General features: G+C 40.0%; 1 protein-coding gene across 1 annotated transcript; it reads left to right on the top strand.

Moving 5' to 3' along the window:
- The first annotated feature begins 425 nt into the window (after positions 1–425).
- Positions 426–12660, top strand: LRIT2 (leucine rich repeat, Ig-like and transmembrane domains 2). Its single transcript, XM_077454891.1, has 3 exons — positions 426–541; positions 5548–6329; positions 8414–12660. Exons 1-3 carry the CDS (start codon positions 432–434, stop codon positions 9232–9234), a joined length of 1713 nt encoding a protein of 570 aa, XP_077311017.1. The 5' UTR covers positions 426–431; the 3' UTR covers positions 9235–12660.
- Positions 12661–25772: the final 13112 nt, after the last annotated feature.

Genomic DNA, 25772 nt, shown 5'->3' on the forward strand with positions numbered 1-25772 from the left:
TAACACTGCTCGATTGGCTATACCTGCATCTTTCAAATTTGGAATAATGCAAAAGAAACAAAGGGTTGGAGGATAAACAGATCATTTTAAAATGATACACCATCTGGGTTGGTTTACATAGAGTGGAAAAGGACATTCTAGGTGTTGTGAGTGCCCACAAAAATATTCCTGCACAACACAAATCAAAAGACATTTGTTAAAGTTCATAAACCAAACAATGGATCAAAAAGCAAACAGAAAACTTTTTTTACTTTTAGTAGACCACTTATGCATGACTAGTACACTGCATGACCACTTTAAACAATTTGTCTTACTGTCTTCAACATCCACTAACACTGATTCAAAGAAGATTACCGCTAATAGGATTTGCTATTTGTAACCTGGCTGCATGTCTCTCAGAATAAAAGAAGAGTATTTACCTAAGAAAGAATATGGATGCAACTTGGTATGCTTTTCTCTTGCTGTTCTACTTCTTCAAGTTTGGCTTAGTGTCTCCATCTTGTATTATCGGATGCTCCTGTTCAAATGACACATTTGGGCGGTAAGTTATATACAAACAGTTCTTACTAGTGTGGTTCTATTTAAAGTGGATTTATTAACCTGGGGGTAAATTATAATCATGTACTGACAATATTTGTCTCCTAATTTAGATCCTAATATTGGAAATAGTTAGCATGTCTTATTGTAAATGCACTGCATGGGAGATTTAGCTGATAAAGTAACATAGATATTGAGCAAAGTAAATGTTGACATATTTTTGGAGATGGTATAAAGGCTATTCTAGACACAGAAATATTAAGTGAATGAAAGCCAAATACACAAATAATATAGGACATGGCTGCAAAGCACCTATATATTGTGTATGTATATATATATATATATATATATATATATATATATATATATATATATATATATATATATATATATATATATATATATATATACATACATATATACACATACACATGCATACCCCACTTTTAAGTACACAATGGGGTTTATTTACTAAAGCTGGAAGCTGCAAAATCAGGCTCACTTCTGTATAGAAACCAATGAGCTTCCAGGTTTTTATGCAAACAAACTATCTATTTTGTTACAAATGAAAAAAATAATTATATATAGATAAATATCCAGGGTATTCTTGATGTACTTTTTTGATAGACTAGCATGTCTCAGATACAGTAACTCAGCCTTGTGTTTTATTGCAAGATATCCATGCATTCCTTAACTGTTGAAGTTAAAATCCCCTAAAGTTGCTAAAACCACCAAATGTTTTCCTTACAGTAACTCATAAATTATCTCTTTAAATTGTCTATTTGTGCAATATTAAAAAAATAATAAAATGATTGCAATTTGTAGGTTAACATTTAAAGGCAGAGTTACTCATATCTTGCAAATGTTAATTCATTTGAACAAGCAGTGTGTGAAACTTACAACTGCAGTTTCTGAAAGACTTAAGACTCAGACTCATTTATTGTGGTTCCTAAACATGTGATCACCAAGATCACTAAAAGGTTTGTCTGCAATCTGTATGCCTATTACTATTGCTTTGTCTCTATGCCCTTTAGAATATGTTCAGCTATCTGAAAGTCATACAATGTGAAATACAATTATAAAGTTTCAGTGTGTAAAAATAATACATTATTAAAATAAAGTCATTACATTTTTCTCCAATATGCATAATTCCATCTACTACTGTCCATCTAGCTAGGCTATGATTAGAGTATGTAAATGAATGCATTTCATTTTCTAGGTTACAGCAAATTAATTATAAGGCTTGTGTGACCAGCTGTTACATTAACAAGATATTTTTAATCTGGCGTATTTTGGGAGTTTTTTTTTTATTAAAAAGACTCTCTAATTTCTCAATGCGGGGAACAGCGTTTGCACTGTTGGTCTCTGATAGCAGGGAAGGTTCAGAGACCAATGGCAAATCATAATTTCATGTTACCAGTGACAATGAGAGTACAGAAAGCAGTGCATAAACTGTTAACCTGGAATAAATATTAAGGTTAGTGTCATTGCACAAAATCAGGATAAGATGCCTAGAACTCTCCCTTACACCAACCCTCTATGTAATGCTAACCCTTACATAACTCTTTCTTGTCCCCTAAATTCTAATGCCCCATACACACGGCCGGACATTCCGACCACAAAATCCATCAGATTTTGTCCTAAACTGGTGTTGCATACACACAGTCGGACAAAGTTGTCGGAAAATCCGATCGTTCGGAACGTGATGAGGTTCGTTCATTACGACGGGACTACGTTGAGGCTAGTAGCCAATAGCTTTGGTCTCGTAATTTGATCTGAGCATGCGTGGCACTTTGTCTGATTGGAATTCTCTACAAATGATCGGAAAAAGTCTGATTGTTTTTTTTTCTGAAAATTTGAGAACCTGCTCTCAATTTTTTTCCATCGGAATTTCTGATGGAAAAAGTCCGATAGAGCCCACACACGATCAGATTTTCCGACAATATAATCCGATTGGACCTTTTCCGTCTGAATTTCTGACCATGTGTACAAGGCATAATACTAACCCTCCATATTGTAATTATGAACTCTTTAATTGATTGCTCACAATTTCTATGCTGTGGTCCTAGAACTGTTTAGCAAAACTAGGCTATAAAACGTATCATAATCTATTGATGAATATCTGGTAAAAAAATAAAATATGACTACAATTCAGTCGTGTTATTCAAATTAAGTATGTGAAATATGAAATGCATACAAATAAAATATGTAAAAACATGACTGACTTTGCTACAATGTTATGTTTGTCAGATAAATGACCAACAGTTGGATTTTCCAGGGTGCATACTTTAATTGGGGACCAACAGATAGACTGTGTGGTATTAATGATCCACTACTAAAGAAGAGCATGCCATCTTTATTGCAATGAGTTTTTTTCTAAAACTGTTCCCGATTCAGAAGCTTGAAAGAGGCAAGCTCATGAGTTTGTGGTTTCCACAATCTATAGCCCTTTAGAGTTTTATTTAAGAGGGGAAAGTGGTCCAATTTGGTAAACTATTGGTACTATCTTTTGGTTTAGTACTAGACAGTTGGGGCCATGATATCAGTAAGTGAAAAAGAGATTACCTACAGAAAAGCAATACATACATGGTAGGGGCTTCAGCCTGTCAAACCATGTGTTTTAACCTTGTCCTGTGAAATTTGTACATCTAGTATAAATAGTTAGGACTATAAGCAGATTAGATATAATCAATCGAAAAGCTTGTGTGGCCAGCAGGCTGCATATTAAGTACAAAAGTGGCATTTATTCCAAGCATCATAAGTACCTGAATTCGACTTGGTATTAGCATTTTCCAATCCCTTTACAGCAGAGCTCAGTGAGGGGTGAAAGAAACAGCTCAAGTATCTAATCAGGTGTTTTGCAGTGCAAGTGCATGCTGATAGGAGGATAAACCAGAACAAGAGAGATCAGCTCATCAGTGTACTGCTTCTCCTTTCACTGACTTATTACAGGCTGAGGGTGGGGAGGAGACCTGTAAGTTAAACTAACAATAAAGCTTAGAAAGATCAAGTCTGTTTTCCAACCAGGTGTAAATATCAGGACTGGATGCATGGAAATAAATAAATAATAAAAAAAAAAAAACAAGGAGAGCCCCCATATATTTCACCTGTTTATTTATTGGTGTGCATGGAGTTCAACTTTAAAGTAGAACTAAAAACAAAACTTTTTATTTACGTTTGGATAGAGTCAGGGATGGATATAACCCTTTACTTTGTTTTTTGCATCTCTTTGGGCGGATTTCCCAAAGACAAGAACAAGAAGTGAGAGGAAATCTTTCCATATTCCTAGTTGTCAACGGGGTCTGTCACCAGAATGAGCGTTCCCTTTAAAGAGTTTCCCCTATTTTACTGTTCTGGTGACAACTCAAATTTGGGAATCTTTTTCAATTTCAGTGATAATGGCAAACAGGACAAATAAAGAGGATGAATTTTCCTAACAGGGGAACAGACAGCAATAAAAACTCCATAGGTGTTCTAATTCCTTCCCACTCTATCCAAAACAAAATAAAAAATCCTTTTGCTCTAAGTTGTTTTTTGTTATTTCAATTTTACTGGATATTTCTCATTTCAGTTTCTGAACATCTTTTCAGTCAAATTATGGTAATTTGAAGTAGTTTTTTTACACATTTTCTATTTGTCAACTTAAAATAAAAATAAAATCTACTAGCTTCACAATTGTAATGATAAATGCACACAGAAACAAAGTTAGGATTGTACTGTTAGCCCTTGTACACACGGTCGGACATTCCGACAACCAAATCCGTCAGATTTTGTCGAACGGATTTTGTCCGAAACTGGTGTTGCATACACACGGTCGGAACTTGATGACGTTATTTCGTTACGATGGGACTACGTTCAGACTAGTAGCCAATAGCTTTGGTCTAGGAATTTGATCTGAGCATGCGTGGCACTTTGTCCGATCGGAATTCTCTACAAACGATCGGACAAAGTCTGATCGGATCATGTTGTCGGAAAATTTTATAGCCCAGCTCTGAAACTTTGTTGGTCGGACATTCCGATGGAAACAGTTCGATGGAGCCCACACACGGTCGGATTATCCAACAACACGGTCCGATCGGAATGTCCGACCGTGTGCACAAGGGCTAATGTAACTTTGGTCCATTTTGTTATTCGTTTGGATAGTGTGGGGGGAGTTGAAGAAGTGCCAGGGAGATTCCCTGCATGTCTTGTCATCAGAGAAACAGGGAGTGAATGGAAATCTTTCCAAAGTGAGGGAAAAGTCCCTGTAAGACAGTTGGCACGCGAACATGTGTCAACATTGGAACATGTCCCCTCGACTTTTATTCCAGTGATAACCATAGTATTTTGGATTGCTCTTCACAGTCTTTCCTGTTGACAAAAGTCCCCATGAAATATTGTGAGGTTGAATCTCCCCATTAAGGATTCAGACAGCAATAAAAACTGACAAGGGTTTTAAACCTCCCCCACTCTATCCAAAACTAGAAGAAAAAAACATTTTAGTTATATTTCAATAAACTACTGGACTAGTAATCTTTAGAAGAGACCAAAAGATACTAAATGTTTTTGTTCCAAAAAAACAGAAAACCGCAGAAAGGGAATGAGGCTTATGTACAGTACACGTCATAGACATGTATTGTTTGTTTGTGGTTACAGCAGAGGCTTTTACCCAGCACCAGCACTCACAGACACAAAATCATACCACATCTAGGTTTAACTAAACACAGTAAACAGATTGAAGATCCCCACAAGTGAATATAAGTTTGGCTTGCATTATTTTCTATGATATTATTATAACTATTGTTTTATAGAGACATTGTGCAAAAGGCAATATAGTGCGGTATCAAGATGTTTTTAGTCTCCACTCTCACCTGTAACCTGCCACAATGAGCAGTTTCATCGAGGTTTTTTTTGCTGTGGTTATTACCCAACCCTGAACAGATCTCTGGGATCCATATAGTATTTTTTTTTATTTTAAATTGCAGTAAACATTTATAAAAAATAATGTAATTTTTTATTTTTTATTTTAAGGAGTCTCCTTTGCATGTCCTCATCACTCAGGAGAATACCAGATGATATTCCAGCAGACATTCGAAAAGTTAGAATAGAAAAAAGCCACTTGACTGAATTGTCACGGGGCTCATTTAGTGGCGTTAATTTTCTGGAATACCTATGGCTTAATTTTAACAACATCACACTAATGCATCTGAAAAGCCTGGAGAACCTGAAGCATCTAAAGGAACTAAGATTACAAGGAAATAAACTCAGATCAGTACCATGGACAGCGTTTCAAGATACCCCAGGTATAAGAATATTGGACCTAAAACACAACAGATTGGATGTTCTTCCAAACCATGCAATGAAATTTCTTCCCAACTTGACCTACTTAGATTTATCCTTCAATCAGCTTACCATTATCTCTAAAGACGTATTTACAACCTGGCCCCTGTACCAAAGAGCACAAGCATCAGATGGAAGAACAGAAGCAGCATCCAATGCAGTCATGGCATTAAATGACAACCCCTGGATATGTGACTGCCGTCTCAAAGGTTTTGTCCATTTTGTAAAGACAGTCAGTCCACCTATTATATTAATGAATTCCTATCTGACATGTGCAAGCCCAGATTTTCGCATTGGAAAGTACTTTCATGAGCTGGAACTGAACAATTGCATGAAGCCAACAACTAACACACTTGTGTCTAATGTTACAATCCAGGTGGGCCTGAATGTGACATTGGTATGTATGATAACAGCAAGCCCTACACCTTCCATACACTGGATTTATGGATTAAAATCTACTAAATCCCATAATGGTAAGTTTAATAGTTCAGTACAAATACATGAGAGGGCCTTAAAGGTTTAAAGATTTAAAATAATTTTTAAATATACAGCAGCAGTTATTTTCTACATTGTTTTTTATACATATTGCTAATAAAAAAATATTGCTAATTAAAAAAAGTGTTTTCAATATTTTAAATTTATAGCTTTTATTAAAAGAATACCTGTGATCTTGCCAGAATGATCCCTGTTCAAGCACTTCCTGTTATGGGATGACATTTTCTCCCGCATTTCCATCCTTTAAAAAAAGAAGTGTGGTTTCCAGAAAAAAAATTATACTCACCTAGGTGGATGCAGCATTTTCTCAATGCTGGATCTGTCCCTGTCATCTCTGCACTGAGATCTCCTCTCTGCTCTGAGCAAAGAGAAGCAACTGTCAGTCACTGGCTCTCTGCTCTACACCTCCAGCACTCACTGGAGGGCTGTTCAGAGGGCAGGAGCAGCTGGCTCAGTCTCCCAATGGCTCACTGAGAGGCTGAGTCGACTGCTAGCCTAAGCTTCTAGATGGATCCTGACTGTAAAGTTGAGATTGATCTAGTGCCTGGACTGGCTGAGTGACGTTAGCTGACAGCAGACTTTAGCCCGCTGTCAGCTGTAAACGATCACAGGAGTGCGCAACGAATTGTGATCCATAGGAGAAGTAGGACAAAAAAAGCTTTGGCCCTACTTCTTCTTTAATAATTTTGTAGCAAATATTTATACCAAAATCCAGCATTACATGTTTGAATTATAAACGGATAGAGGAAACAAAGATAGAAGACTTTGTGGCTAGTGAAAGTAACTGGTCAGAAAAGTGTTTCTCAGTAGAGTGGAGTAATGTGAGTGGCTGAACCACTACCTTATTCGGGGTTGGCTGTCAAAATGAGTTAGAAGGATCCACAGTTTCTTTGGGTGGGTCAACCAGGCATTTCATAGGAATCCCTCCCGCCAGCTCTATTTCATTTTTAAAGTGTAGAGGTTGGTCAGTTTTGTGTGTGTCACAGCAGCTTTGCTGGTTAGGGGCCTTTGGCTTTCAGCTAGGTTCTTCAGTGTGTTATGAATAAAGAGGCCATCTGGTGGTATGGTACCTCCATTTTGTCATATGTTGATCTTTCTCCTTTGTATCCTAGGAACACCAGAAATACTCAGGTTTAAATTTTTCTTGTGGAGTATGGTATTACTGATGATATGGATGGATGTTAGTATAGCTAATGCAATATAAGTCAATGCATGCCCAAAGACCTATGCTTTCACCAACATTTTCTATGTCATTTTATACTAATTGTTTGTTGTATAGTGGTTGGTATATGTCAGGGGTCAGCAACCTGTAGATCAGGTGACTGGTAGATCGCAGTCTGGACTTGCTGGCCCACCATCCCAGAGTATCAAACAGAATGAAATGCAGAGGGACTACTTTGAGCTGTAGTAGGGAACAAGAGCCACATAAGATGATTCCTCCTCTGTAGTGCTGGCTCCTGTCCCATGCGGAGTCACCCCATTTACTTGGGTCAAGATTGGCAGGCGTTAGCATGCACCAAAAGCAACAGGGGGCTTAATTCCTGCTACAGCATGTGTACACGTGGCTGCTGCCTCATCAGCTAAAGGGGGTAGGGATTGGGGCAGTGTAACCACAACTGAACCACTGTTTTTTTTTATGTGTGAACAAGACCTAAGAGTGCAACAAAGGGCTCATTCACAAGTGCAGCAGTGCTCCTCTAAAAAGTGATGTGAGTGTTTTTGACAGGTGGTGAGGAGGTGATCTGTTGCCTCCTCACCACTTGATTTAAACCCATGATTGCCCTGTACATGATTGTGACATGGTAGTAAGCAAATAAAGGTTTATAATTGGGGTGAGGAGGCGACACTGTGCCCAGTGATCTTTGACTTCTCCCATGTTGTTCAGGTAGATCTCCACCTCTTTAAGGTTGCCTACCCCTGGTATATGGTATTGATTTTTACGCACCAAAGAATGGTAAAAATGTAAATAATCAAGCCTCACATTGCAGTAACATCTAAAATATCCATTAGTGCAAGTGAGTTCAGATATTTTGTCTAATTTCTTTTTATTTTGATCCTACAGTATCTACAGTTTTGATTGACGAAGAGAATGTGAAATCTGAATTATTTATTCCAGTGGTACATCTTGCAGATGCTGGAAAATACAACTGCATTGCAACAAACTTCTTAGGAAACTCATCTTCATTGGTTACTTTATATGTTGAGTCTCCAAGCTCAGGGAATCCCTCCATATATACTTCATATTCTCTAAGCCCATCCTCATCATCAGATGAAAATGTATTCATAGATGTGAGAATTTCCAAACAGACTGTTTACGGCATCTCCTTGGAATGGTTTGCAGCAACAGAAAATCCAAGTGAAACATGGTATACAATCTATTTTGGAAAATATGACAACAAGGAGAAGGAAGTAATTAATATTGGCCCTGGAATATATACTTATTCTGTTAATGATTTGCTTCCAACAACAAAGTATGAGGTATGTATTACACTAAAGAGCCAACTTCCCCGGAAGGGACAATGCATTGTCTTTATGACAGGTAGTGACATCAGTGAGTTAGAACAAAGAGAAAAACTCATCCACATAATTGTCATTGTGTGTGCCATGGTTCTTGCAGTGCCTGCTGGCATGTATGCCTGCACAACAGAGACAAGGTTTAACTGTGTTGAAAAATGTTTGGGACCTTGCCGTCAGAAGCATAAGGCCCAGAAAAATCTGAAGAAAGATAATGCCAAGGATAGCACTTTTGATAGCTTGCAAGCCAGTAGCGATGAAGGACTTTGTCAACGAGAAGGCACTGAAGAAAATCGGAGAAGGCGATATTCAGAAGAAAAGATTAATAAAGCTAAATTGGAAAATAAAAACCCTGCAGAACTGTACTAAAGCAATGGTTTTTTTTTCTGCTTGTGAGCTTTTTGGAATATGAAGAAAGGCAATGTCAAACATATTGTTGAGGCTGATCATCCACACATGAAAAATAAAGCTGTATAACTATTGTGAAAGATTCAGTGCAGCAATCTGCCCAAAGACTAACATGTATTACATTAGTAGATGCTAACTGCTGACAGTATGATATGGGTAACTCCACATCTGCTGCTGTAATGTCTTGGCTTCAAGTACTTTTTTTTGCATCTCTACAAATACAGTAACTGCAATGGCTTAATTACACGTTTGCTTGTTACTGTGTTCTTCTGTTTTTGTTTTGTTTTTTCCTTAAAAAAAGTTTATCCCTAAGTTGTGCATTTCTGCTGAACTTAAAGAGGTCCTGAACTCTGGAAGTTATGCCAAAAAAGCAAGCAAGCAAAAGGCAAAAGACCAGTCATCAGTAGTGCCTGTGGTCTCCTTGCAGCTGATCATTTTTCCAGTATTGACTTACCATGCTTTGTTCTGAATTTTGTGTCTGTGTGGAGACAGCCATCTTGGTGAAAGCAGGACTCTCTTGATGACTGGATATGTAATTACTGGTGGAAGAGGTATAGGAAGCAAATAATGCATGAAGAATAAATAGAGAGATTGTTACTTGCTTTGGCACAATTACCATTTGTATAAATTACCAGGTAGCAAACCTTTCAGTGTTTGAGTTCAGGTCGTCTTTAAATGGGAGGAGGCCCTGGAGCACAAATACAGATCTTTTGAGCAGACCAATTTGTGTGAACAATATTCATCTTTTTATTGCAATCCAAACAATGAAAGTAAATAACAGAATGCACCTAGGAAGGAGAAGCAACATATTAAATACCTATAGCAGAAATTACCTTCAATATTCATAACCTGAAATAGATATAGGGGGTAATTTACAAAAGGCAAATCCACTTTGCACTACAAGTGCCAACTACAAGTGCAGAGTGCACTTGAAACTGCACTGAAAGTGCACTTAGAAGTGCAGTCGCTGTAAATCTGAGGGGTAGATCTGAAATGAGAAGAAGCTCTGCTGATTTTATTATCCAATCATGTGCAAGCTAAAATGCTGTTTTTTATTTTCCTTGCATGTCCCCCTCGGATCTACAGCGACTGCACTTCCAAGTGCACTTTCAGTGCAATTTCAAATGCAATTTGCACTTGTAGAGCAACGTGGATTTGCCTTTAGTAAATAACCCCCATAGTGTTTTAAAATATGAGTGCACAATAAAATGAATCTTAGACCAATGCCACAGGTTTATAAAATAGAATTGCCAGCAATTAACCACATTAGATTAAGATAATACTGACTAGAGGAGTTTGATTTCTTTTGTACATAAATCTGTGTCAAATTGTGTAAACCTATGATTTTTTAAAATGTATTTTTGTTACAATTTTTCTACATATTTTGTTACAAATAATAAAAAAAATGTTGTGCAAACACTTGATATGATTAACAAAATATAATGATTTGGATAAAAACTACGGTGTTGCTAGTTTCTCCAAAAAAGAAAAAAACTGTGACTAGCTAATACAAGGTTAAAAGGGTCATCTGGTGGTATATCTAGCATATGAACTTGCAGCATATAAATGTCCATAATAGAAAGACTTATAGTAAAAACTCTTTATACCATGATCAGAGATTTTTTTCATCTCAAATCACAAGAAAAATATTATGGCAAGATTGTTGTCACAATTATTCAAGTTTTCAATGATTTTTTTGCTGTCCACTTAGAATCCCCCCCCCCCCCCCATTTTGCTTGGCCCGAACGATTCGTCCAACTCTACTCAGGAGCTTTTGAAACCACTATCTGTAAACACAGTTGACAGTGCTATCATGATACGCTAAAGCCACATCTGAACATGATCCAGAAAGACTTCTCTGGGCCAAAACTCATTTAAAATGGTCTGTTACAGAGTGGAGAACTGTGCTGTGGTCAGAGAAATTTAAATTTTACCTTATTTTTGGCAACCATAGGCACCATGTCCTCCAGACAAAATACGAGAGGGACCTTCAGTCTTGTTATAAGTGCTCAGTTAACCACTTTCAGACCGGACCAATTTGCTGGTCAAAGACCAGACCACTTTTTGCGATTCGGCACTGCGTCGCTTTAACTGACAATTGCGCGGTCGTGCGACGTGGCTCCCAAACAAAATTGACGTCTTTTTTTTCCCACAAATAGAGCTTTCTTTTGGTGGTATTTGATCACCCCTGCGGTTTTTATTTTTTGCGCTATAAACAAAAATAGAGCGACAATTTTGAAAAAAACGCATTATTTTTTACTTTTTGTTATAATAAATATCCCCCAAAAATATATAAAAAAACATTTTTTTCCCTCAATTTAGGCCGATACGTATTCTTCTACTTATTTTTGGTAAAAAAAATCGCAATAAGCGATTATTGATTGGTTTGCGCAAAAGTTATAGCGTTTACAAAATAGGGATAGTTTTATAGCATTTTTATTAATAATTTTTTATTATTTTTTTTTTTACTAGTAATGGCGGCGATCTGCGATTTTTATTGTGACTGCGACATTGTCGGGGACCCATCGGACATTTTTGACACATTTTTGGGACCATTGTCATTTATACAGTAATCACTGCTATATAAATGCAGTGATTCCTGTGTAAATGACACTGGCAGTGAAAGGGTTAACCAGTGGGTGGCAGTGTAGGGGTTAAGTGTTCCTAGGGGTGTGTTACTAACTTTGGGGGGGTTGGGCTTTCATTTAGTGTACACTGATCTCTGCTCCAATCACATGGAGCAGAGATCAGCGTCACTAGTTGCTAGGCAGAATGGAAAAATGTTGTTTACACAGCATTTCCTCCATTCGGCCGCTCCGTGAGACGATCGCGGGGAAGCCCGCGACCGGACTCACGGGGGTCCCGACCAGCGCGGGAGCGCGCCGCCGGCGGCGCGCTCCCGATGGCAGGGTGGCATCGAATATTGGACGTACCTGTACGCCAATATGCCTGCCCGTGCCATTCTGTCGACGTACATCGTCGTGCGCTGGTCGGGAAGTGGTTAAAAAGCCTGCATCTCTGATGTTATGGGGGTGCATTAATGCATATGGAATGGGCAGCTTGCACATCTGGAACTGCACCACTAATGCTGAAATAAATATTTGGGTTGTAGAGCAGCATATGTTGAGAAAGGAGGTGTGGTTTGGCCTCTGAAATGCGTCCCATTGGCGACAGAAATCCAGGCTAGGGCAGGTCTTTACAGCTTTTTTTCCTCATTGGGGCTCCTTGGTGATCTGGCCGGATTCCTCGCTTTGACACTGGCAGCATCATTGCGGACTGGACTGGTGGTCCCACCTTTAGCTAATACACTCCTGTCACCTCGAATGTTTGTGAGTGAATTTTTATCATGTATGGATGTCCTTTTAATAAATCTGTGCTACACTATCAGTGGCTTGGTGCTTCTCTTTCTCTTCCCTCCTCTGTTTTAGAGCAGCATATGCTCCCTTCCAGATGACATCTTTTTCAGGGAAGGCCTTGCATATTTCAGCAGGACAATACTACACTGCATACTGCATGTATGACAACAGCATGACTTTGCAATAGAAGAGTCTGGATACTTAACTGACCTGCCTGCAGTCGAGGCCTTTAACCAATTTAAAACATTTGGCACAAAGTAAAAATGAAAAATAGGACAAAGACAACCCAGAACTGTTGAGCAGTTAAAATCCTATATCAGGCAATAATGGGACACGATTTCTCTCCCAAAATTTGATCAACTGGTTGTTTGCTCAGTTCCCAAATGTTTACTGAGTATTGTTACATAGTTACATAGTAGATGAGGTTGAAAAAAGACAAGTCCATCAAGTCCAACCTATGTGTGTGATTACATGTCAGTATTACATTGTATATTGGTTACTGGTTGTTGCGGTCATTACGGTGCTTATTTAATAGTTCTTGAAACTATCGATGCTCCCCGCTGAGACCACAACCTGTGGAAGGGAATTCCACCTCCTTGCCACTCTCACAGTAAATAACCCTCTACATAGTTTAAGGTTAAACCTCTTCTCTTCTAATTTAAATGAGTGGCCACAAGTCTTGTTAAACTCACTCCTGCGAAAAAAGTTCTATCCCTATTGTGAGGTCACCAGTATGGTATTTATATATTGAAATCATATCCCCTCTCAAGCGTCTCTTCTACAGAGAGAATAAGTTCAGTGCTTGCAACCTTTCCTCATAACTAATATCCTCCAGACCCTTTATTAGCTTTTTTGCCCTTCTTTGTACTTGCTCCATTTCCAGTACATCCTTCCTGAGGACTGGTGCCCAGAACTGGACAGCATACTCTAGGTGCAGCTGGACCAGAGTCTTGTAGAGACTCTGGTCCACTCGGAGACTCAGAGAATTATCATTTTATCTCTGGAATTAATCCTCTTTTTAATGCATGCCAATATTCTGTTTGCTTTGTTAGCAGCAGCTGGCATTGCATACCATTACTGAGCCTATCATCTACTAGGACCCCCAGGTCCTTCTCCATCCTAGATTCCCCCATAGGTTCTCCCCCAGTGTATAGAATGCATTAATATTTTTGCCACCCAAATGCATTATTTTACATTTTTCTACATTGAACCTAATTTGCCATGTAGTTGCCCAGCCCATTAATTTGTTCAGATCCTTTTGCAAGATTTCCACATCCTACGGAGAAGTTATTGTCCTCCTTATCTCGTATTATATATATATATATATATATATATATATATATATATATATATATATATATATTGTGGCAGCAGGCAGGTAAAGTCACCTGGTTGTATCCAGGATGGGAAATATGTGTGCCCTAGATTCAGGCTTTATGCAGACTTGTACAACTAGAGGGGAAGAGTTAATGAGCCCAGCTGAAGTAAGTGGGCTCATTAAGACCTCTACAAAAAACCCCAGCATGCTTAGGGAGATGCTCCATCCTGGAACCAGTTTTGTGTTGTATAGACTGGGGAGTGTGACACCTGTTCGGTGCGGTGAGTTAACGCCTGTGTGGCAAACCTCTACAACAGAGACAGGGACTGGTGCAGCACAAGGCTGCACTCAGTTGTTAGATAGGGAATCTAAGTGTGTAATTAGAGGTCAAGCTGACCAGGATTTATTTTCATGTTTTATTTTTGTTTGGCTGTTATATGTTTCACTGCATGTAGCATAAATAAACCGCGTCTTTTGTTTTTTTTGCACCTACAACACTGTCTGCTGTGCCTGATTTTGTGTTGTGAACCCATCCAGGGGGTCACACACACACGCTGCTGAGCTAACCCCTCACAATATACATATATATATATATATATATATATATATATATATATATATATATATATATATATATATATATATATATAAATACAGAGATTGAACTGTTTACCCCATCCTCCAGGTCATTTATGGACAAATTAAATAGGATTGGTCCAAGCACAGAACCCTGGGGGACCTCGCTACCCACCCCTAACCATTCTGTGTACTCCTCATTTATCACCACCGTCTGTACTCACCCTATGGTCCATGCCAATGAAACTTATTTTGTTCAGTAAACATTTATGGGGAACTGTGTCAAATGCTTTTGCAAAATCCAGATACACCACATCTATGGGCCTTCCTTTATCTAAATGGCATCTCACCTCCTCATAGAAGGCATCTCACCTCCTCATCTCACCTCCTCATAATAGATTGGTTTGGCAAGAACAAATCTTCATGAATCCATGCTGATTACTGCTAATGATACTATTCTCATTACTAAAATCTTGGTTGGGCAAGAATGATTCTTCATGAATCCATGCTGATTTCTGCTAATGATAGCGTTCTCATTACTAAAATCTTGTATATCATCCCCTTCAAGAGTTTACATACTATTGATGTTAGGCTAACTGGTCTGTAATTCCCAGGGATGTATTTTGGGCCCTTTTTAAATATTGGTGCTACATTGGCTTTTTTCCAATCAGCTGGTACCATTCCAGCCAGTAAACTGTCAGTAAAAATTAGGAATGGTCTGGCAATTACTTGACTGAGTTGCCTACGTACCCTCGGGTGCAAGCCACCTGGTCCCGGTGGTTTATTAATGTTACGTTTTCCCAAGTCTAATTTTAATTCTGTCCTCTGTTAACCATGGAGGTGCTTCCTGTGATGTGTCATGAGGATAAACACTGCTGTTTTGGTTACTGAAGACCCTTGATTCCCTCTTGAAGACTGAGGAGAAGAATAAATCCAATACCTTTGCCATCTCCCCAGCCTTTGTAACCAGATGTCCTTCCTCATTCTTTATGGGGCCAATATGGTCTGTCCTCCCTTTTTTACTGTTTACATACTTAAATTATTTCTTGTTTTTTTTTTTTTGCTCTAGTCTGCAATGTGTATTTCATGTTCTATCTTAGCCGTCCTTATTGCACCCTTACATTTCTTGTTGCATTCTTTATAAAGTCTAAATGCTGATGATGATCCCTCAACTTTGTATTTTTTGAAGGCTTTGCTTTTATATGCATTTTTACATTGGAGTTAAGCCATCCAGGACATTTGTTTGCTCTTCTAAATTTATTACCCAATGGGATGCATTGGCTAATGCCCTTATTTAATATGCTCTTAAAGCAAACCCTTCTCTGTTTCGTGTTCTTTGTTATTAAGATTTTATCCCAATTCATGCCTTCTAGCAAGGTTTGTAGTTTACGGAAGTTGGCTCTTTTGAAATTCAGTGTGTTTTTGTATTCCCCTTATGTTTCCCCTTATGTTCCCCTTATGTTTGTGTGATTTATACTGAAGCCAATTGACCTGTGATTGCTGTTACCTAAATTGCCCCGTATTTCCACATCCGTGATCAGATCTGTATTGTTGGTAATCAGTAGATCCAGTAACGCTTTATTTCTAGTTGCTACGTCTACCATCTGACCCATAAAAAAAGACATTTAGGAACTGATAAGCCTGAGATGAATGTGTGGTTCCCTCTGCCCTGTCTATGTTTGGATAATTAAAATCCCCCATTATGATAACACTTCTCATCCTTTTTGCTAATCCAGATTGTGATAGATCTGTCTCCCCTTCCTCCTTCAGGTTAGGGGGGCTATAGCATACTCCCAGTATTATTTTCCCCTTAGCTTCGTCCCTTTGGAGCTTTACCCATAAGGATTCCACCTCCTCCTTAGCTCCCTTAGTGATGTCATCTCTCACATTCACTTGTACATTATTCTTGATATATAGGCATACCCCTCCCCCTTTTTTACCCTCTCTATCCTTGCGATAAAGGGTATACCCTTGAATGGTTGCCAGCCAATCATGAGAGCTGTTGAACCAGGTTTTTGAAATTCCCACAAAATCCAAATCCTCCTCATACAACAGTATCTCTAGTTCACCCATCTTGCCCGCAAGACTCCTGGCATTGGTGAACATGCCACATAGTTTAGACTGGTTGCATATTATCCTCTTATTGGGTGTTCCGAGATTGCAACTAAAACTTGCTACTATACTTACCTTGGGTTTATGTGCTTTGGTCAACTTACCACTAATGCCCCCAATACTACCCTCTGGAATATGTTCCGCACTGAATATTTCTACCTCTGTACCCTCCCCCATCGCCTAGTTTAGAAACCCCTCTAACTTTTTGGCCATCTTCATTCCCAGCTCATCTGCATCCTCCTCATTTAGGTGCAGTTCACCCCTTCTATAGTACTGGTTATTGACTGAGAAGTCGGCCAGTCCTCCAGGAACCAAAACCCCTCCTTACTACACCAGCTCTTTAGCCACTTGCTTACTTCCCTAATCTAGCTCTGCCTTTCTGGTGTGGCTCGATGTATCAGTAGTATTCCTGAGAATACTACCTTGGAGGTCCTTTTTATCAATTTAGCTCCCAAAAGTTCCTCAGCTCAGCAGTGCTGGTCCCTGACTGGTTTCACCAATGGCACTCAATGGAGCGTACTTATTGGGATGCTCCAGCCCTGGATCGGCCTCCTTGGCACTTTCCCCTCTATCCTTCCTGACTGTCAACCATCTACTCTTTCCTAGTGCCTGCACCTCTTTGTCTCCACCCACCTCTGTGCTGGCACCTCCGATGTACATCCCTGGCTCTACTTTAGTATGGAGGGACTTCTCAGTGCAGACAATTGCTTCCAGGGAAACAATATGCTTACATTTTCCACAGCAGTATTCACCCATATTTGGATGATCAAGGAACACATACATGCCACAAGATGTACAATGAGTCACCTCTCCACACCCACCGGGCATCATACCTATTAAATTTAATGAGGATTGGGGATTATATGCTGTCCAAATTACCTAGCACCTAGCTTCCTGACACTAATACTCAACAAGACAATTCACAGGTACTCAACAATACAATACACAGGTACTCAACAATACAATACACAGGCACTCAACAAGACAATACACAGGCACTCGCAGACCTATGCACACTCGCAGACCTACGTGCACTCGCAGACCTATGTGCAGCTGCAGACCTGCATGCACTCGCAGACCTACGGGCACCCACAGACCTACGTGCACCCACAGACCTACGTGGACCCTCAGACCAACGTGCACTCACAATACACAAGTACACAGTACACAATACACAAGTACTAACAATCCACACACTACTTAGACAACACTCAGGTCCTTACACTACACAGGTACTATGACCCCTGTTATAACCTCTTGTTTTCAACTCTGGTTTTTAACTCACCACTTAGTCCAGTTCCACTAACTCTGGTTTTTAACTCACCATTTAGTCCAGTTCCCCTTGGACAGAGTTCCAGCAAGCTCAAAGATAAGCAGGCTCACAATGATATCTACAGACATTTATATAGGCCTCAAGCACCTGTGACCAATTAACCACTCCCCTTAATTAGTAGGCTGAAGGAAGCAAAGAAAAAAAAAGCTGTTTAAAAAGTGTCAGAAAAATGTGTTAAAAGGCTACAAGGAAAAGCCCTAAAAGGACCCTAAAAATGCAACCCAGCAATGACCAGCAGTCAAAAAGCAAGACTTTTTCACTCTCCACTCAAGGTCCCCACTGTTTAGCTTCCAACCAGCATTTTGATAAAATTTATTGTTAATAATATTGTTAAAAGGAGAGGGGATTCTACATCATGGTAAACATGGCCCTGTTACAGCTTGTTTTGATATGTATTACTGCCATCAATTTCAAAATTACCGTTTTTTTTTTTAATGGCACATTTCTTTTCGTACATCACGGGAGCCATAGTAGTTACTTTGTGGGTTAGAGGTCACCTTCAAGTGATGCACACTGGCATATTCTATGACAAGAAGTCCACTCCTATATAACCCCTCCCACTACTGGGAGTATTTCAGTTTTTTCGCCAGTGTCTAAGGTGTTGGTCACGAGTAAAGATGTGCTGTGCTGAGCTCCACTGGAGCAATCCTTGCTGGGGCTAGCTATGCAACCAAATCCAAAGTGTCTTTTAGGCTGAATTGAATGGTACTCGGGCCTCGTTTCCGAAGAAACAAGGTTATGCCTGTAAATGCTTCTCTTTTTAGAGAGCTGGACCCCGAGATCCAGTACTTTTGATATTAGGACCATAAAGTTTTACTGGCAGAGGTGCTATAACAGGCCCAGGATTGTGGGTTCCCCGAGGGTCGCCAGCTCCTGAAGGTTTACTGAAGAGGTTTTTTCAACAACCATTTTATGGTTGGAACAAAAAATGTATGCCTTCATCGCCTTCCAGAGTGGGACTAAGCATAATAGGTCCCCGTCCATTACCCAGGACCTTCAAATTGAGGAACAGGGGATGGGAGATGACGCTTTTTTCTCAGGGGACCAGGAAGAGGCTGCTGACTTCTCTTCTGAAGAGTCTAATACGGATGGATTGGGTTCACGGGAATGGTTGTTGGTACAATCTCTCACTGAATTGGTCCACTCCACATTTTTGCTGCCAGTAGCAGAGTCAGTCGATAAACCCACTTCTTGTTCAGATTCACTAAAGCCTCCCTAGCCTATTCATTCTTTTCTTATCCATTTATTACCGAAAAAGCTTATGTATTCTGAGTGGGAGCACCTAGATAAACAGTTTTTCCTCCAAAAAAGTTTTCAACACTCTATCCTATGGAGGAAGAATTTAATACGAAATGGGGGATTCCAGCAATTGACTCTGTGAACAAAGACTTAACTTGTCCTGTAGACAATACTCAAATGATGAAGGATCCAACAGATAAGAAGTTGAAATTCCTATGTAAAAACAATATTTCTCTGGCAGGTTCAGTGGTTCAGCCTGCGTTGGCAGCAGACGGGGTATGTCAGTCCTTAAAAGACAAGTTTAAAGAGGTGCTCAAGATTATTCCTGATCAGAAGGCCCAAGATGTGGCTGGGATCTCAGAGGTATTATGTTTTACAGTAGATGCTATGAAAGATTCTATTCTCCAAGCCTCGCGGCTTATGCTCGGGCTGGTACATGTGCGTAGAGTACTATGGTTGAAAAATTGGTCAGCTGAAGCGCCATGCAAAAAGCTATGGCTAGTTTTCCATTTCATGGTGAACGGTTGTTTGGAGATGATCTGGATAAATACATCCAAAGAATTTCTAAAGGAAAAAGTTCCCTTTTACCAGTTCAGAAGAAGTTTAAGCATTTTCTTTTAAATTAGCTTCTTCTCCAGTGCCAGGGGCATCTGCCTCCAGGCAGTCACAATGGCTTCCACCGTAAAATTCAAGAGGTAAACCTCAGGGTCAACCCCAGGGTCAAAAGAGGCCCTCGGGGAGGAAATCCACAAAAAAAATATTAAAAGCTCCTTATGGAGAGGTGCCCCCACTCGCTCGAGTGAGGGGAAGACTTCTGTAGTTCTCAAGGGTCTGGCATGAACAGTGTTGAGGCAAATGGATGGCTTCCTCAATATCTCTAGGGTACAGACTAGAGTTCCGAGAGTTCTTGTCCCCTCGTGTTCTCAAATCAAACATTCCCGGGGTCCGAGAAAAAAAGAAGCCTCTCTTTCTGGCTTTGGATCATCTCTTGTCTCAAAAAGTGATATTGGTGGTCCCCATGGAAGAGCAAGGGTTAGGGTTTTATTCAAACCTTTTTATGGTACCAAAACAAAACGGGGATGTCAGACCCATTTTTAATCTCAAAGATTTAAACCGGTTTTTGAATATCTGCTCTTTTTGCATGGACTCGATCCGATCAGTAGTCTCCATTCTACAAGGTGGAGAACTGCTAGCGTCAATCAACAGCAAGGATACTTATCTTCATGTACCTATTTTCCCCACTCACCAGAAATATCTATGCTTCGAGATAGAAAATCTAAATTTTCATTTTGTAGCTCTACCTTTCGGTCTAGCTACTGCACCTCAAGTGCTTACAAAGGTACTGGACCCCCCCCCTTTAGCCAGAATAAGGGATCAGGGTACAACTATTCTAGCTTATTTATACAATCTACTCTTGATCGATCAGTTAGTAGCCCGCTTAAACCAGAGTTTGGTCATCTAACTTGAATATCAAGGTTGGATTCTGAACCTAGAGAAATCCTCCTTAAAACCATCAAGGATAATGGTTTCTTCACCCCGACATCTTTCTGTCAAAATGTCAAAGATAGGGAATTCCGGGTGTGGATCTGTTTGCACCAGGTTCAACAAAAAGATTGACAACTTTGTGTCAAGGACAAAGGATCCACTGGCATGCGGAACAGATGCCTTGGTATCATGCATCGCGCATGAGCAGCCACTGGTGCAGTGAAAAAAAAACCAAGCTCTCCAGAACCTGTTCTGCCGCAGAGTTCGTAACAGGTGGTCGTTAACTGGACGTTTCTGCTGGAGCAGCCTATCAAGCATATAGAAGGTTGAGTTCCATTGCGTTGGGCAATCGCAAATAAGACGTCTGACCGGCAGATTGTGTCGCCGCTGAATATCAGCAAGGCGAGCCATGCCCGTTTAAGATCTTCTGAAATGGGCCAAGATTTTCCTTGCCTGCTGCAAGATGTCCTGGACCCTAAGGTATTTGACAACGAATCACTGCTCGACCAAGTTTAAGACGTGTGCCATGCATGGCACGTGTGTAATTTTGCCCTGTTTCAATGCGCTAAGCAGATTGGCACCGTTGTCACACACCACTTTACCAACTGTCAAATTGAGCGGTGTTAGCCACTGATCTGCCTGTGAATGCAAAGCTGAAAGGAGTGCAAGGCCAGTGTGGCTCTTGGCTTCCAGGCACAACAGGTTCTGGGGAGCTTGGGCAGCGCAGCAGAAGAGACGCTAGCAGCGGAAAAGGAGGAGAGGGAGGAGGATGGAGTAGGAGGAGGAGAAGAAGAGGCAGGCCTGCATGCAATCCGTGGAGGTAAAACCAAATCTACACGGGTGCCACGGGTTACATGCTTGACGGCTATCAGAAGGTTCACTCAGTGGGCAGTAAAAGTTATATACTTAAATGTCCAATAAAGTCAAAAGACATTTATCTGTAACTCAAATGTCCAATAGGGTGAAAAACAAACTAAAAAACCAAATAATCATAAAAAATGATGTGACACAGTATAAAGTCCCATGTGAAATATAAAACAAAAAATGATTAATCTTGTTTGTTCAAAACAACGATAATAATGCTTGACCACGTGGACCCTTCACCTCTGTAAACCAATAGTGAATGGAGGCTTACCAGATCACCAGTGACCCCCTGTTAAGGGAGGTCAGTCTGCGCAGATACGATCACATAGACGTTTCGATACAGGAAGCCGGAAACCGACCCAATCCTTCGATACAGGAAGCCGGAAAACGACCCAATCCTTCGGATATCACGTAATCTCCAAATCCGCTCGGATCCTCTCATAGGCCTCAAAACGTCATATCACCAGAAAAAACAAAACAAAAATGCGCCCGATCGTGTAGTATGGTTTGAGCAGAATTTTATTCTTATTCAACCGAATAATTTGAGCGCTAAATGAATGACTCCACCGAGTCGCGTGGCTACCCGACGATCGTTTCGTCAAAGGTCTGACGTCATCAGGGGTACGCCCACACCATTGTGCCAAAACCTTTTATAGCCTACTGGTAAGGAAAGGAGCCATGCCATAGGTTAAAACGAACGCCCTATCACAGGCATAGTAAGCTGACCCCCAGAAGTCTTAAACATTCGAACGGGGTCAAAAACCCAAATTAATCCCGTTAGCAAAACGGTCGTATAACAATACAGGCCGATCGGGATATTTGGGTAACAATGTCTCCAGTAGTGGAGAAACTTTATTAGAAATTAATAAAAAAAAATTATTAATAAAAAATATAAAAATACTCATAAATATGAATATCACCATCTAATGTTTAAAAAAAAAAAATATATATATATATATATATATATATATATATATATAGATACCGCCATCTAGTGTTTGAAAAAATAATTATACGCCAGCGTCAGCTGCCGAACGTTACCAATAGTCTATTTACAAAATATCCTTGTAAGAAATAAAAAAAAACAATAAAAAATGAAGAGAAAACTTGACAATTCTTTTACAATAATGAGATACAACTGACATTCCAAAAGGTATAGTGCCAGAATCCATATAGCTTAATCATCAAAATACAGGCATTCTATATATCCAATAAGCAATTGATAAACACGACCACTGGGACGGCCAAAGAGAGGGACATCAACTATTGTTAATAAAACAGTTGATGTCCCACTCAACATTAAGTCCCCCAGGAATATGCGTACCCAATTTGTGTATCCAATTAGTTTCAGCTCTTGAGATGGTACGCTTAGCATTGCTGCCACGCCAATGAGGTACATATTTCTCAATTGCTAGAAAAGTGGTGCCCCTTGGGTCACGATTATGTTTCAAATCATAGTGTTTACTTACATTGTGCTTATCAAAACCTTTGCAGATAATAGTTATGTGCTCACCCAGACGTATATGTAGCATACGAACTGTGCGTCCCACATATTCTAAGCCGCATGGACACCTAAGAAAGTACACAACACACTTGGTAGAGCATGTAATAAAAGTTTGAATGGGATATGTAAGCCCCGTACCATGCAAGGTGAATTCCGTGAATCTCCTCCCCCGTGATGTGTTCAACTTACAAGCTCTACACTTTCCACACGGAAAAAAACCTTTTAAATCTCCAAAAAAGGTAGGTCTCTTAGGGGGGTCCGGGACATTAGGAGCAATCATGTTCCTCAGACTCGTGGCACCCCTGAATATAACATTTGGTTTATCTGATAACAAGGGGCCTAGGACACGATCATTTTTTATGACTGGCCAATGTTTCCTTATGATCCTTTTAATGGCCCAGTGCTGGCTGGAAAAAGTTGTAATAAAAGCTAGGCCATAATTGTCTACATCTTCAGTCTTGGGTTGCTTGTCAGCTAATAAAGATTGACGATCCCTATTCCCGACCTCCACTATAATAGAGTCAAGAGAATCGCTATCATAACCCTTGGCCACAAATCTCTTTTTGAGGATTAGTGCCTCCCTAAAAAAATCATCAGGCTTTAGGCACAAAAATTGTCCCTTTGGAACGGCTGACAGCCATGATTTATGATAGCAAGAATCTAAAGGAATATAGCTATTCCTGTCGGTCTTTTTGAAAAACGTGGTGGTAATTATTTTATTTTCCAGAATAGAAATGTTTAAATCCAAAAATTGGATGTTATTAGGACTCAAAACATGACTGAGGACTATGCCACGATCATTCCTATTCAAGTGGGATAGAAAAAGTTCCGCAGATGCACTGTCACCATCCCAAATGAACAGGATATCATCAATGAATCTTTTCCAGGCCACCAACTCTGGAGGCCTGTTTCCTAAAACAGTATCTTCCTCCCATTTTGCCATAAAGAGGTTGGCCATACTGGGAGCAAATTTGGCTCCCATGGCCACCCCCCTTATCTGCAAAAAATGGGCTCCATCATGCCAGAAATGATTATGTGTCATGGCAAAGAGAAGCAATTCTAAAATAAAATTACGCTGGGTAACTGAGATGGTATTATCCTGAACTAAAAAATGTTGTACTGCATCGTAGCCCAATTGATGGGAGATAGCCGTATACAACGATGCTACATCAGCAGTAACCAGCAGATAAGTGGATTTCCATTCCACAGATTGTAAAACATTAATGACATGTTTAGTATCCCTCAAAAAAGACGGGGTGCCCATCACCAGTGGTTGTAAATAACCATCTATATCTTTCCCTATACGGGAGGTTACAGAATCAATACCACTGATGATGGGCCGCCCTGGTGGATTGTTCAAAGACTTATGAATCTTTGGCAATGAATAGATGACTGGCAAAAGTGGCGCCAGGGCAACCAGAAAATCTTTCTCCTTTTTATTTAGGATGCCCATATCAAATCCTTTATTTATGAGCTCTTTTAATTCACGTTTAAACTTTATGGTGGGGTCCATAGGTAATGGGGAATAAGTGTCAGGGTCAGATAAAATCCTAGTCATCTCATTGATATACATTTCTTTATCGAGGATTACTATCGCACCCCCTTTGTCCGCCGAACGAACCACTATATCCTTTCTGTTACATAATGAGTCCAATCCTGCCTTGAAATCCTGTGCAGGTTGGACTGGTTTCAGCTTCAAGTCATTTAAGTCTTTCACTACCAAATCACGAAAGACATTTATATTGGGTACCATATTATTAGGAGGATTGAACAGGGAGGCATTTGACAGACCTGAATGGACAATCATTGTAGATTCCCTAGCTAGTTGTCGAGTGGGGTTACTCATAATGTACCTTCTTATATTTAATTTACGTGTATACTTTTGAATGTCAATGAAGGTTTGAAATTTGTTAAGATTGCGTGGAGGTACAAATTTCAGGCCTTTACTAAGAGTTTGTAACTCCTCCTTTGATAGTTCTTTAGTACTAAGATTGATGATACCACTGCTGTCTATGTCCTTCTCCTTTTTGGCGTGAAGACGTTTCCCACCTCTGCACCCTCTCTTGTGTCCCCATTTCTTTTGTGTCCCCCCGCGTTCCTTCCTGAAAACCCTGTTGGTAATAGTTAGCTCCTGAGGGATGAACATATGGAGGTTGTGACCCACCATAACTGCTAGAAGGTCCGGGGTGCCTAACTACCTCACTCGTGAGGGGAACATATCTATTAGAGGTCTCGACTCTATAATTAGACCCTACATCCCTCACGTCCGGAGGAGGTCCCAAATCTCTACTACTGTTTCTACCATGAAAAAAAGGTTTTTGACCCCTAAACCGCCAGGGTGGGGGGGGCCACCTGGGGTTGAATGCTGATGGTAGTTTGGGTTACCCCTACCTCCCCATCCCCTATTTGGATAAGGGTGTGGTTGTGCCTGTGAACTCCTCCATCGTCCGACATGGGCTGGAGAAGCCTGATGTGGGGGCCCCCGCAAAGAATAGGGGTCAGCAACACTTCCACCTCTTGCTCCCATGTCATGGTTCGCGGGGGGTTGTGAACCCAGATCAACCATAGGTGGTAGTGGGCCCAAATTATCAATGGATACCTGCCATTTAAAAACCACATTGTCCTTATAATCTTTCTTATCCCTATTGTATTTTTTATTTTTCTTAGCTTTTTGTTCAGTTTCCTCTTTAATCAAGATAATTTTTAATGCTT

This window comes from Lithobates pipiens, unplaced genomic scaffold (genome assembly GCF_037356315.1).
Source record: "Lithobates pipiens isolate NorthernLeopardFrog02 unplaced genomic scaffold, aLitPip1_a1.2 Scaffold_25, whole genome shotgun sequence".
NCBI classification, from domain to species: domain Eukaryota; kingdom Metazoa; phylum Chordata; class Amphibia; order Anura; family Ranidae; genus Lithobates; species Lithobates pipiens.